The 14,405-nt window shown below is 47.8% G+C and overlaps 1 protein-coding gene and 1 pseudogene across 1 annotated transcript in view; both read left to right on the plus strand.

The window, feature by feature from the left end:
• Positions 1 to 14,405, plus strand: part of IL2RA (interleukin 2 receptor subunit alpha) — a 42,674-nt gene that overhangs the window by 25,238 nt on the left and 3,031 nt on the right. The window contains exons 2-5 of the mRNA XM_011383329.2: positions 8,387 to 8,578; positions 10,359 to 10,469; positions 12,704 to 12,919; positions 14,114 to 14,191. Coding sequence (XP_011381631.1) covers positions 8,387 to 8,578; positions 10,359 to 10,469; positions 12,704 to 12,919; positions 14,114 to 14,191 — 597 coding nt within the window. The remainder of the gene's footprint in view (positions 1 to 8,386; positions 8,579 to 10,358; positions 10,470 to 12,703; positions 12,920 to 14,113; positions 14,192 to 14,405) is intronic.
• Positions 3,042 to 3,157, plus strand: LOC111733016 (annotated as a pseudogene).

Below are 14,405 nucleotides of genomic sequence, written 5' to 3' on the forward strand. Positions count from 1 at the left end.
TCCTCATGCAGAGCTTAGTAAACCATCATCTGGACGTTTCTGTGCTTAACGAGTTGCTCTGTTGCTCATCTCCGGTCTCTACTGTAGAGACCGGAGAAGAACAGAGGCACAGTGACGAAGCCATGGGCTCCGGTTTGGAAATCGAGCGCTGGCCGGGCTGTGGGTAAACGTAACTTGACCTCGATTCACCCGCAGAGCAAGGAAGCTCATTTCAGACTCGGTCCACAATCTCGAAGCCCCTTCCTTCTCCTCCTCGTTCACGTCACTCGCGTGGGCCACAATGTGTCATTTCGAACGACATCAGAGAAAACGAAAATCCCCTTGTCCACAACCCATCTTTCCTCCAGCCAACGAAATTTTATCAGTGCCCTCTGAGACACCGAAGAAAGCACCGGGGGACAAAGGGCTCTGTCGGCAGCTCCCGCAGCACCCAAAGGCCCCTGCTGCCACCTGCTGTGGGGACGCGGTAGCAAGGAGACAGACAGAGCCCAGAGGGAGGCTGCAGCAGTCCTTGCTACGACTCTGCGTGTGGTTGCAGCACCAGCAGCATTTTGGGAGCTTGTTAGAAATCGCCTTCGCGTCCACACTCGCCCGGAGAATCCAAATGTGCATTCTAACGAGCCCCCCAGGAGACAGTGTACACGCTGAAGTCTGAGAAGCATGGCTGTGAACGACGTCAGCCTGAGTCCTGCCGGTTGGAGCTAACCCAGCGTAGATGTCGCTCTCCCAGATCAGAGGACCGACTGCCCTCCGCGTGCCGATATTTCTGCTTAACTCAAGGGACACAAAAGGATCTCAGCACAAAAATCATTTTAGTTCTATCCTCTTTCTAAAAACAAATGAGTGAACATACAGCGGTGGCTTTATAAGGGGGGAGTGGAGTTGAGCGTGCATGAGAAACAAAATGAAGGGGTATCAGGATCCAGTTACGACCCCTGTATCTCTCGCCCCTGTCCTTCTGATCGCGCGATGGGTCACTCATGGGAGAAAAGGGACCACCTCACCTGGCCACGCTTCTCACCTTCCATTCGAAACCCAGGCCATAGAAGCTGTGCACCTGTTCTTCTGGGCACAGTGTTGGGTGGCCGACGCTCTGGTCTAACGCTCAAGGAGAGAGCATATGCCCGAGAGACGGGAAAGCTAGCCCGGACCCCGAAATCTGTTGCTGTGTATCCTCCAGACGCCCACTCTTTCCCTACCTAGCATGGGCGTAGTGAAATGGAGAAGCCCAGTCTCCGCCAGAGGAAAAAAAGAAAACAAAACAATAGCAGAAAGAGAGTGTCCTAGGGTCCCTCACCTTCACCCCCTCTCCCCCAGACCTGTTTGGTGACAGTGCAGAGGAAGGTGGCTAGTGTCAGCCGAAGAGGCCAAAGGTGCCCAATGAATGTTACGCTTCAGCTGAGTAGGAGGCAACAAAACCACAAGCACCCCAAGGGGAGAAGCTCCTGGGGTGGTATTTCAGGAACCAGGATGGAGGTGGGGTGTGACGAGGGAGTGGGGGACCCGCGGGGCCCTGCCTGTGTCTTTCAAATGACCACTCACAGCAAAAATCTGGAAGAAGATGCGAAATGCTTTCGACATCAGAAAAGCTCAGTTTAGCTCCAGTGGACGCCGAAGCTCGTGGGGTTTTCAGGGTTAACAAGTGACAGTCAGTGCTGGCTGTCTCTTTTTCCCTCTGCCCACATGAAAGGTACAAGAGCTAAAAGCCGAGGCCACATCAATGTCCCCTGAGCCTACGTTCTAACCCCGAACCCCATCTCCCAACACCGGGTTAGTAGTCTAAAGTTTTACTCCAGTCTGTGGGCAACAGACACTTAAAACACTCTCAGAAGAGAAAGTGCCATCTCCACCCAGAACTGTACTTGAAAATGACAGAGAGCAAACTATTTCCCTTCCCTGCTTCTAAAGAGAATTCCGAGTTTGCGTCCTGAGCTTTCAGGCCCGCTGCAGAGTGACCCAGGGGGAAAGGGGACAGCTGTGGGAAGAAATTTTCAAGTGATAATATAGGGAAAGAGGATTTAAAGACGTGTAAACCGAATTCTCCTCCGTGAGGCTTCCGCGAGACTTCGGAACAGACAAAGTCTGTTCCATTCTCATTTCAGATGTCACACTGCTGTTTCTTCTATGACACCCTGCTGACAGGGGCCGAGAATATTCCAGACTTATTCCTCTTAGAGTGGAAAGAAACCATGCTCCAGGGGCTACCTTCCCGGGGAATACCCTTGACATTCATTGCAGGGGAAGGGGTAGGGCCAGGCTCTTCACTGGTCCTTGGCTAGAGATCAGGGAGTTCCAGGGTTTCCAAATGCCAGGAAAGATGCTTTTATGAGAGGAAAGACTGTGGCAGTAAGAAGTTCCAAAACATCCTCCTCCTTGTCCCCACACGACCTCCTCAGACACTTAGGCTAATTTACGATGACTCTGGAAATTTCCATGGCCTTCTTTAGAAAAGCATACTATTATGTAATTAAAGAGTTTTTAAGGACACCAAGTGGCCCCAAAAGCAATCTGTCCGCCTTTTTTCAAATTTATGCGTTTAGAAACTTCCTCGGTTTGTGGTTATCAGAAGCATCTGAAGTCAATCTTTGATTATTTGTGCTAATTAATAATTACCAAAGTTGCTAAGTATACTCCTTAATAATTTTTTGAGGTAAAATTACTCATAGTGAAATGCACAGCTCTTAAGTGTACAGTTTGATGGATTTTGGCGACTACGTACACCCACATCATCAACACGTCTGCGACCTCACACCCGTCAACGCCCACCCAGCACCAGCGACCCCTACTCTGATTTCTTTCTGTATATTAGTTTTGTCTTTTCTTGAACTTCACCTAAATGTAATCAAACAGTATGTTCTGTTTTGTGTCTGTCTTCTGTTCAACCCAATGTTTCAGAGATTACTTAAAGCTACGATGAATATTTTCTGTAAGTGTTTTTGTGGACATTTTTACTCCTCTTGGATAAATACCTAGGGGTGGAGTGTCTGGATCATAGGGTAGATACATATTTAACTTCTTTTTTTAAGAATTTTCAGTTTTTTGTCTATGGCCATGCTACCCTGAACAAGCCCGATCCCGTCTGATCTCGGAAGCTAAGCAGGGTCGGGCCTGGTTAGTACTTGGATGGGAGGCCACCTAGGAAGACCAGACATAAAAATAAAAAAATAATAAAAATAAAAAAATAAAAATTTTTATGTAGGCATAAAAATAAAAAAAAAATAAAAATAGAAAAATAAAAATTTTCAGTTTTCCCAAGTAACAGTATTGCGCTATACTCCCACCTGTAACGTATGACAGTCCTGGGAGCTCGACCTCCTTTCCAGCGTCTGGGGGGGTCACTCTTTGATCCGCTTTATCCATGCTAATAGACTAGCTCGTGGTGGTTTCCTATTTGCTTTTTCCTGATGTCTAAAGATGTCGAGCACCCTTTCAAGTGCTTATTGAGAATCATGTGGAGAAGCAATCCTTCAAGTCTTTGTCCATTTATATTTTGGGTTGTGTGTCTTTTAATATAGATTTGTTGTTCTTTATAAAAAGGACACCGCCTTTTTATCAGATGCATGTGGTGCAAATGTTTTCTCCAAGTCTATCTCTATCATTTATTTTTTCGTTTTCTTACTGTCTTAGGACGAGCAGAAGTTTTTAATTTATTTTTATGGTTAGTGCCGTCTGCGTCCTCTCTGGAACCTCTGCCTGTGCCTCGCTGGCGAAGCTATTTGCCTTTATTTTCTGTTAGAAGCGTAATAGTTTTAACTTTTGTGTTTACATCTACAACGTATAGATCTAGTGTACAGATGTTTTATACTTAGATATATAATAAAACAAAATTTTATATGCAAAGTGAGGGTTTTTTCCCCCCTGTGCATTTGTCCATTTGTTCCAGAAGCATTTGCTGAGAAGAGATTCTTTTCTGCACTGAATCGCCACGGTGTGTTTGCAAAACAATCAGATGAATGTACACGTGTGAGTCTGTTTCTGGGCTTTGTATTCTGTTCCATTACTCTGTTTGACTGTCTTTTACCAACGTACACTGTCTTGGTTACTGCAGATTTACAGAGTCTCAACATCAGATGCCTGCAAATCTGTACATCTTTTTAAAGTTGTCTTAGAAATTCTAGGTCGTTTGTGTTTACAAAGAAGTTTTAGAATCGACTTGCCAAATTTCTGCTCAGAAGTGTGCTGGATTTTTTAAATTGTAATCGCATTGAATTTATTGATCAATTTAAGGTGACTTGACATCATTTTTTAAAAAGAATTCGCCAACCCATAAATTCCATATTTCTCCATTTATATAGTTCTTTAGTTTACGATAACAATACTCCGAATTTTCAGTTTAGAGGTCTTGCAAGTTTTTGGTAAATTTATTTATGAGCATTTTGTTTTTGATACTATTGTAAATGGAATTGTTTTTAAATTTTTTATTCTCTGATTGGTTGCTTCCAGTATCTAGAACTAACCACAAGTGACTTCTTTGTATATTGAGACTGTTAATTTTGCTAAGTTATGTAATTATTTTATAGATAGTTTACTAATTTTACATGAATAATGTTTCTTATTTTAAAATCTACTTTCCGATATTTATGTAGCCACACCAACTTTCTCATGTGTACCTTTTCAAAATACAGCTTCTTAGATCTTTTATTTTCAACCTATCAAGTGTGTTCTCTCGTAGACAGCATGTAGTTGGGCCCCGTGTTTTACCTGGTCTGAAAGTTTCTATCTTTTCATCTGTGTTCAATTCATATTTCCCGTAAGGACTGATATGGCTGACTTTAAGTCTGCCTCCTTGTTACCTGTTTCTCAGTTCTTACATTGATAAACCTACAGTGACACATCAGTGTCACCAGAGTCCATAGTGGACACTCTAAGGTTTTAGACAAATGGGTAACGACACGTATCCACCATTATAGCATCATACAGAGTATTTTCACTGCTCTAAGAATCCTCTGTGCTCTGCCTGCACACCCCTCCCTCCTCCCTAAGCCCTGGCAACCGCTGATCTTTGTGCTGTCTCTATAGTTTTGCCTTTTCCAGAATGTCACATAGTTGGGATCACACAGTATGAGGCCTTCTGTCATGGGCTTCTTTCACTTAGTCATGTGAATTTAAGTTTCCTCCATGTCTCTTCACGGCTTGATGGCTCATTCCTTTTTAGTGCTGAATGATATTCTGTTGTCTGAGGGACCACAGTTTATTTATCCATCACTTATTGAAGGACACCTAAGGGGTTGCTTCCAAGTTTGGGCAATTATGAACGGAGCTGCTATAAACATCCACGTGCAAGTTTTTGTGTAGACATAACTTTTCAGCACCTTTGGGTAAAAGCCAAGAAGGGTGATTGTTGGAGTCTACAGTAAGAACCTGCCAAATTGTGTTCCAAAGTGGCAGCATCATTCTGCATCCTCGTAAACAGTGAGTTCCAGGGGCTCCACATCCTCACCAGCGTTTGGGGTTGTCGGTGTTCTGGAGTTTGGCCACTCTGATAGGTGCGTCGTGGTATGTCACTGTTGTTTTAATTTGCATTTCCTTAATGACATATGATTTGGAGCATCTTTTCATATACTTATTAGCTATCTGTACATTTTCTTTGGTTAGATGGCTCTTCAGGTCTTTGGTCCATTTTAAAACCAGGTCGTTAATTTTCTTATTTGGTTTTAAGCATTCTTCACATGTTTTGGATAACAGTCCTTTGTCAGATATGTCTTTTGCAGATATTTTCTGCCGATCTGTGACTTGCGTTTTCATTCTCTCGACAGTGTCTTTGAGAGCAGACATGTTTTATTTTAATGAAGTCCAGTTTCTCAATCCTTTCTTTCATGGATCATGCCTTTCTTGGGTGTTGCATCGAAAGAGTCATCACCAAACTTGAAGTCATCTAGACTTCCTCCTCTTACCTTCTAGGAGTTTTATAGTTTTTGTTTTTCATTTAGGTCTATGATCCATTTTGAGTTATTTCATGTGAAAGGCATAAGGTCTGTGTCTGGATCCATCTTTTTGCATGTGAAAGTCCAGGTGTTCCGGCACGATTTGTCGAAAGACTATCTTTGCCTTCGCTCCTTCGTCAAAGCTCAGTTGACTGTATTCATGTAGGTTCATTGATGGACTCGCCTGTTATACTGATCTATATGTCTGTTTTTCCGCCAATGCCACACTGTCTTAATCACTGTCGCTTTAATTAAGTCTTAAAGTGAGTCTTAAAGTCAGGTAGTATCAGTTCTCCAACTTTGTTCTTCAATATTGTGTTGGCTGTTCTGAATGGATCTTTTGCTTCTCCATATAAACTTTGGAATCGGTTTGCTGGCGTCCACAAAATTAGTTGCTGGGGCTTTTATTGGGATCGCATTGCATCTATAGATCAAACTGAGAAGAACTCACGTATTAATGATATCGAATCTTCCTATCCATGAACATAGAATAGCTCTCCATTTGTTTAGTGCTTCTTTGATTGCTTTCATCAGAGTTTTATAGTTTTCCTCATATAGATCCTGTACGTATTTTGTTAGATTTATCCCCAAGTACATTATTTTTGGAGTGCTAATGTAAATGGTATTGCGTGTTTTTCATTTCAATTTTCTCTTGTTTATTGCTGGTAGATGGCCGAGCAATTAACTTTTGTATATTAGCTTTGTATCCTATAACCCTGCTATAATCTCTTATTAGTGCAAAGAGGGTTTTTTTTTTGTTTTTTTTGGTCTATTCTTTCAGATTTTCTACATGGATAATCACGTCATCTGCAAACACAGACGGTTTTATTTCTTCTCAACCTGTATAACTTTTATTCTCTTTTCTTTTCTGATTGGATTCGCTAGGACTTCCGATACAACGTCGAAAAGCAATGGTGAGAGGCGATCTCCTTGCTTCGTTCCTCCGTTGGTTTTTTTTTTATTATTATTATATGCGTATCTTGTTTTAGCAAGAAATTTACCTTTTGACACTTAAAAAGTTGATTGGTATCGATGTGCGACAGGTGCCAGTGAACAGTACTAACGACATGGGCTGTAGAGAGATGACCTCTTGTAGGAGTTAAGGGTTAAGGTAAACCTCAGCCCAGTCTCTATGTGAATTACCATTCTCTTTTTCTGGACAGAGGAAAAAAAGACAAAAGCAGAACTAACATCTTTTCTATGACTATCATGGGCCTGGTGCTCTGTAAGTTACCGCGACATCTCTAAAACAAATTAGTAAAATAATTATTATCACACCTACTTTACAGAAAAGGAAGCCAGGTCTTATAGAAGTAAAACCCACATTGCTACAGAGCCAGTCAGCTGGCAGAGCTCGAATCTAGACAAGCACCCTTCTCTCTTTTCCTCCATACTGCTGCTCTCGCCTTATTGCTACAGATTAGAGGGGGAGTGAGCCGTCCGTGTTCTCCTCACCTTCTGTCCGAGGGGGTAACAGCAGTGTCCTGAGTCTTGGTCGGGGGGTGGTCTCCATGATGACCGGATGCTGGGCAGAGGGTAGTAAGGGCACAAACAAGCTTCACTACGACCCAAGAGACGCGTGAGCAATCGGCGGATGGTGCCCGTGGCGAGTGAGACCCCCAGCCCGGATTCAGTGTCCGTCCTGGGGATGGAGAGGCTTGGCCGTGGCGGACGGAAGCCCCTGCCCACTCACCTTTCCCTTTGCTTGTGGTCCTTCCTAGCCACTTCTTTTATCCAGTGTGTGGCTATTTCTTGAAAACCTAGTTTCTTGAAGCAGGAGAACTTGTTACAAGATATGCAGGGGAATCATTTTTCTGATTAGGCCAGCACCCTCTTCCCCTTAATTAAGAGCCGGGCGTTTGACCACTACCTCAAGTGTCTCTAGTGGGAAGCCAGCTTTGCAGGCTGAAGGAGCTTTGCGGTACGAGAAGGAATTCGGGAAATTCAGAGAGGGGTAGGTTGGTGAAAAACACACATTTCCTAGTAGCCAGACATTGAGCGAAGGACTTTAAATATTTCTTTTTAAAAAATGGTACAGGATCATTAATGATAGAAAGTCCGACAGTCTTTAGTTCCAAGTACTTCTCGCATACACATTTTGTCCCTCGATTAAAGCTGCATGGCTTTCCTCTCCTTTCTTCAAATCCCTGGCTCGTCTTCTCTTTTTCTACTTGCTCAGTGTGAGGCGTATTCAGAATAAAACCTCATTCATTTTTATTCACTTACTTTGAGATATACTGTAGTTTGGAGAGGAATTTGGTCGAAGTTCAATTTCGAACCATCTCCGATACGGAGGTTTCTACAGAACGATGGCGGCGGCCTGAGTTTATTTCTGGGGAAAAGTAGGGCGTATCTACATCCTTTAAATAAAACGAAGACATGTACGATGGCATCACTGCCAGGTTAAATGCGAGAGCGTTTGGCACCTCCTGAATTGCTAATATGCTTCTTTTTCTTTGCAGAGTTTTGTCCTCACAGACTACCAGATGTCAGATATGCCACGTTCAAGGCCCTCACCTACAAGGTGGGCACGCTGCTAAACTGTGAATGCAGGAGAGGCTTCCGCAGAATAAGCAATGGGGCGGCCTTTATGAACTGTACGGGGGACCCCGGCCACCCTTCCTGGGGAAACCAGTGTCAATGCGTGAGGATTTGTAAGTGTTTCCTTTTGTAATGACCAAGGGGACGAGAAGAACCATAGCAAAGAGGGAGACAGGGCTTGGCTTTTGTTCACACAGCTCCGGAGACAGAAAATTGGCCGATCTGAACTATGCGATAACTCATTTTAGTGGGTCCTGGGATATTCATTCACTAAACAAATATTTAAAGAGCGTCTTCTAATTCCGAGGCCTGGTCTAGGGAGGCCGGACATCCAGAACTCAAGGATCTTACGTTTCAGGGGCTGGGAGAGAACAGAACTTACACTAATAATGGCCAAACGACTAAAAAAATAACTCCGCAGCAACGTGAATGTACTTAATGCTACTGAGCCGTCCACGTAACATGACTTCGACGGCAAATCTCACGTTGTGCCTGTTTTATCACAAATTTTAGAAAAAGAAAAAGAAAAAAAGAACAGTCTGAATGAGCCCACGTAAAGAACATAAACAGAAAATAACCGATTCGAGTGGGCGCTCTCCGCCCGCAGGCTGGATTAACTCTGTCGTGTCCAGATCTCCGACACACCCCAGACCACGGAGCGCTGTCCTGGCACGTGTACCCCACCCCACCCCTGCGAACCCACAAACAGCAGGGCGCAGTCCTGGGGATGCCCGGGACCACCCCCCCCCACACTTCCTTTATAGTGACCACCTCTGTAACCCTAAGGAGAAAGTTCTAGGTACAAAAATAGGACAAGGGAAGAAGTGTGTCCTCCCCTGACAGGGTAAAAAGGAGACAGACGCTCATGCTACTGAATTCTAGAGTCTTATCTGTCACCAGCAGTTGTCACTCTGGGTGCTGGGCCCCTGGGGCTTTCTTTGGAGGGTGACTATGTTGTCAGGCAGAAAGCCTCGTCTGTCGGGACCTCGTCCCTCATCCCCAGTCAGCAACGGGCGTTCCTGAGCATGAGGCATGCCCCCCAAAGACCCCCACAGGCCCAAAAGGTTGTCCCAATCCTGAGACGCCCTTGCTGGGCTGAGGCAGCGAGAAGGGCGACGAGCCCATGGGCGGGTCGCACCGGGTGGGGGGGACGCTCAGAAGGGCGCGGGGGACACAGAGAGGCAGAGACGACTGTTCGCTTGGACTTTTTCTACATCGGAATTTCACTGAGCGCATGGCTCTCAGTGTGGGACGTGACTGGAATCCCCGGAGGACCGAGGTCTCCGACCTTGAGGGTGAGCGGGGATGGCAGAGCCACGGGCTTGGACACCGCAGGCAGGTCGCCTTCCCAGGGTAGAACTGGTAGGGAATGACGACCCCCACGCTGCTTTCTAAACCCGAGTTGGCCTGAAACCGTGATTTTGCCATGGAACTTTCTTCTTCGGATCCTGAGAGCTCGCTCAGGCTGGGTCTGTCCACCCCGGAGGTGGCGGAGGTGGCGGAGGTGGCGTTGCTGAGCCGCACCGCTGGAGGAGAGGTTTTTGCTTGTCATCACATGACTAAGTCCTCGCTGCCGTCACACGTGCGCCCGGGCACAGCGTGGGCAGGGACCGATGGCCAGAACACAGTCCCCTTTGGGGACACCCATGGATGCACGAAATGCCACCAGAAAACCTTTCGGTCCTTTCAGAAACACACTGTAGGCCCTTGTCATGACACACACGAACGCCAGGGCTCACGTGTGTGGCCCATCTTTGTCACCCCACACCCTGACATTTCCTGGCACGTTGCAAGCGCTAGAAAGACACTCTTTCCGGGTAAATGAATACAGGAAGTGTTTTGTCTTTTAAGCATTTGCGAAGTTATTTGCTTCATTCCATCCATATTCTCTAGCCCGTAGGAACAGTGAAAAGCAAGTTCCTCCCAAACCCGAAGAACAGAAGGAAAGAAAACCTACGGATATGCAGAGCCGACTGCAGCCCACAGACCAAGCTACCCTTCCAGGTAAGAGCTGGATCCTGCTGTCTGGCTGACTCCTAGGAGCCGCCCACGCTCTTGCAGGTATAAGATGTGTTCCCCCAAATAAGAAAGTGGGTCCCAGTCTCCTCTCCTCCAAGGATGTCATGGGGATAAGAACCATGGCATGGCATTTGCAGGCTATTTGCTCAGCATTTCAAGGGGCTCTCACTGCGGCCCACCTGGGCTCGGGGTTGCCCCCTGGTTTGGGAGCTGGCTAAACAGAATTCAACTGCGATTTGATTCAATTCGATTTGACTCGATTCGATTTTATTCAATTCATTCAATTCGATTCGATTCGATTCGATTCAATTAGCTTTCGTTGGGACTCGAGGTGCCAGGCACTGCCAACGAGATACAAACATGAGTAGACAACAGTCCCTCAATTTTATTCAATTCATTCAATTCGATTCGATTCGATCCGATTCAATTAGCTTTCGTTGGGACTCGAGGTGCCAGGCACTGCCAACGAGATACAAACATGAGTAGACAACAGTCTTGAGGACAAGGGAATGAACTGCCAGCAAAGCAAGTCCCTTCAAAATGATTCTCGTGCCAGGGCTGTAAAGCACGCGGGGCCGTCCCAACGGTGCCCACAAACACCTCGCAGACAGTGGGCTGCGGATGAGTGAGCACCACCACCCAGCCGGTGCCACCACCTTCCACAGTGAACCCCCCGGCAGTGCAGCCATTACGTCAGGGGGGAACAGGACCCATCGGGAAACCTTTCGGGGGACCAGCTGACCTTACGAAACCCTACGGTCCCATGCTGATCTTATAACCTCGCGAGGAACTGTTTCATGTTGCATGTGATCTCACCGGAGCCTCAGAACCCAGCGAGTCAGAAAGCGGGAGGACCATTTCCACCTGCCGAAGACACTGAGATGAGGAAGGCAAAGGACTGGGCCAGGACCTCAGATCTCTCGAATTAGACCAGGGACCTTCCCGCTGGTTACTTACGTTAAGAGTTTGACTTTATTTGCAGCTTCCATTAAACAACAACAAGAGAAAGACTAATCCAGGTGCACTGTTGCAACATGATGCTTTTTCCCTTTTATCCCTTTGATTGGGTACTGGAATGCTGTTTCGAGGCACATTTAATTGTTTGTCTTTCTTTACTTCTCCCGTATTACCCTCCACAGTTATTGAAAGTTTCCTCAGAAGGTCAGTGTTTGCTGCCCTTACTCAAGAGCTAACGGGCTACTTCTGGCTGAGGGATGTTTTGCAGAGTGTCTTAGTTAGGATGTTTTCATTTGAAAGAAGCAAATGCACGTCAAACGGGTTCAGACAGTTCCAGATGTCACTGGCTGCAAAAGAAATTATTTGAGACCAAAACATGAGTTCAGTCATAATCTACAAGGTGCCACACCGGAGCAGATGGCTCGGGACAGGACCAGCGAGCATCCTGCTGGGGCACAGGGGTCACACAGAGTGCTTGTCCAGGCTCTACTGGGTCCCGGGCCCCAGAAGGTCTGGGTGGGCGGAGAGCGTACGTGTGGTTTCCCATATCGGGGAAACAGAGGGTACAGGTGGTTCCATATGCCCAGACTGAGAGCAGGGTGGAAATGTCCCGTGATTAAATCAGAGCAAGATATGATCTCTGGGGTTAAAGCTCAGTCCGACTTGGGTTTTAGTTGGGGGTGCGGAAAGTTACTGAGCACGGGGACTGTTCAGAGGCCTGGACAGGGGTCACGTAGGGCAGGCTTCAGGCGAGGCTTGATCAGTGAGCACCCTCCCTTTCTCAAGGGTTCTCGTCCCTCCTCCGTGGTCCCAGGTGACCACTGGCGGCAGCCCAAGGACGCAGCTGCCTCACTTAGTAGTGGACACCCAGGGCGGTCTTCGCACATCAGTGACCCAGACCGGCTTAAGCCTGCCCTCAGCCCTCCCGTCCGTCACGGACGCCCTCCCCGTCATGGGGAACTGCTCGTCCCTCTGTGGCCCTGTAGCAAGCACCCGTTCCTCGGCTACAGCATGCGGCACATTCTGCCGTCACGTGTCTTTCTTACTCGCTGACCGGCCCCTCCTTGCAGGAGGGACTGGGTCCTCGTGCCTTCCCACGAAGCGCCCAGCAGAGCTCCCGACATGTGGACGTTCTCAGTCATACTGAATGAATGAATGAATGAATGGACACAAGAACGAGAACCCAGGCCCGGCCTCCCCACTGGGACATGCTCACGGCGCGTCCCCCAGCTTGCCTTAAGGACATGCTTTCTTTCTCCTAGGCCACTGCAGAGAGCCTCCGCCATGGGACCACGAAGATTCGGAGAGAATCTACCATTTCGTGGTGGGGCAGACAGTACACTACGAGTGTGCCCAGGGATTCAGGGCCCTGCAGAGAGGTCCTGCCACGAGCGTCTGCAAAATGGCGTGCGGGATGACGAAGTGGACGCAGCCCCAGATCAGGTGCATGAAGGAAAGGCAGGACGGCCAGCTGCCAGGTACGGTGGCACCTTCTTCGATCCACCGTCCTGCTTTTTCCATCAGGCCGACCCATGCAGAATTCCCGACCTACCAGCCGTGCGACCTCGGGCAAGCCACTTAATCTTCTCGGGCCTCTGTTTCTTTCTTATTTCAGAAAAAAGACTAGATAAACTCTCAGGTTCGTGTCATCTGAGGTCCCCTGTACCCTGAGTGGGGACAGCAGGAGATGGGAGAGGAGAAAAGGTCTTTGGAGAGTCCCAAAGCGGCTGGACTGCCCCTGCAGTCTGGCTTCTCCGTCTGCGCCACCAAAACTTCCTCTCGTTCAAAAGGGAAAGCTCGACCTGCCACCCGCACGTTCCTAACTCACTGCTACATAGCCTAAGTCCACCGTCTGCATGGTGCCGACCGCTGGCATGCAGCCGCCCCTTGTGTAATTCCTACCTGGGCTTCGACAAAAGTCCAGATGTGCTGGGAAGGGACTTATTCAAGCACACACCCCCCACACACACATGCACACGCACACGCACACACACACACACACGCACAACCCACGGACGTCGAGATCTGCTGCTCTTTTCCTTCTGAAATCGTGTTACTATTTCTATAATCAAAAGCCACTTGCATCACACTGTGTGTCACTGGCTTCTCTGCTCACCACTCTTTCCGTGTCTTCCTGTTGGATTCTTCTGGGATTCGGTGTTTCTTTCCCGTAGCCCGTGTCCGGCGAGCCTCGCTGCCGGCCCAGGCATGTCCCTGGCTTCCTTCGTAAAAAGACGGCAAGCTGGGCCGGCATCCTGGGGACTTGACAACTCCCACGAGGAATAAGGTTCCTGTCACAGAGAAAGGCTATCCTTTGAGCCTTTCGACTTTGATGGTTCAGTGGCTTTTGTATTATTATGACCTGTTTCTAAGGCGCCGATGGAGACCTGGGCTGAGTAGGAAGCTTGGGGAGCAAGTTTCTCAGAGTTCCATGAAAAACGAGGATCTGAATTGGAGTTTCCCCCTCACTGGGCTCTGCTGGGGCCACTTACCCACTTCCCTGTGACTCTGATGTAGAGCCATGTGACATGGCACTCACGGATAACGTGCCCAGAACCGAGGGCCACGCCTTAGTTAGTGCGTCTGCAGTCAGCTGAGAAGCCGCGGGGCGTGGGAGGCCCCCACGCCCCCCCACCTTAAGTTCCACGAGCATCGCTTACTCTCTCCTCCAGGTGACGAAGAGCTTGCAGCAAGCACGGATACTCCTGAGCATGAGACTTCCTGTCCCTTCGTAATGACAGCCACTACAGGTACTTCTGTGGGTATGGCTCCATGAAGACGAAGCCTGGCCATTAGCTCGTAACTCAGGAAAGGGAGGACGGTGGGCCTGGAGCGGCCCCTCCAGCACGCGGGTCAGGGCTGCCCCACTGGGTGTTGAAGGTGGTTGGCCCTCCCCCCATCCCCAGCAGGCCTCCTGACGCTCAGACCCCTCAGAAGCAGGTGTCAGGAAGGGGAGACGCAGAC

The sequence above is a fragment of the Pteropus vampyrus genome, unplaced genomic scaffold (assembly GCF_000151845.1).
Source record: "Pteropus vampyrus isolate Shadow unplaced genomic scaffold, Pvam_2.0 Scaffold513, whole genome shotgun sequence".
In the NCBI taxonomy this organism is placed as follows: Eukaryota; Metazoa; Chordata; class Mammalia; order Chiroptera; family Pteropodidae; genus Pteropus; species Pteropus vampyrus.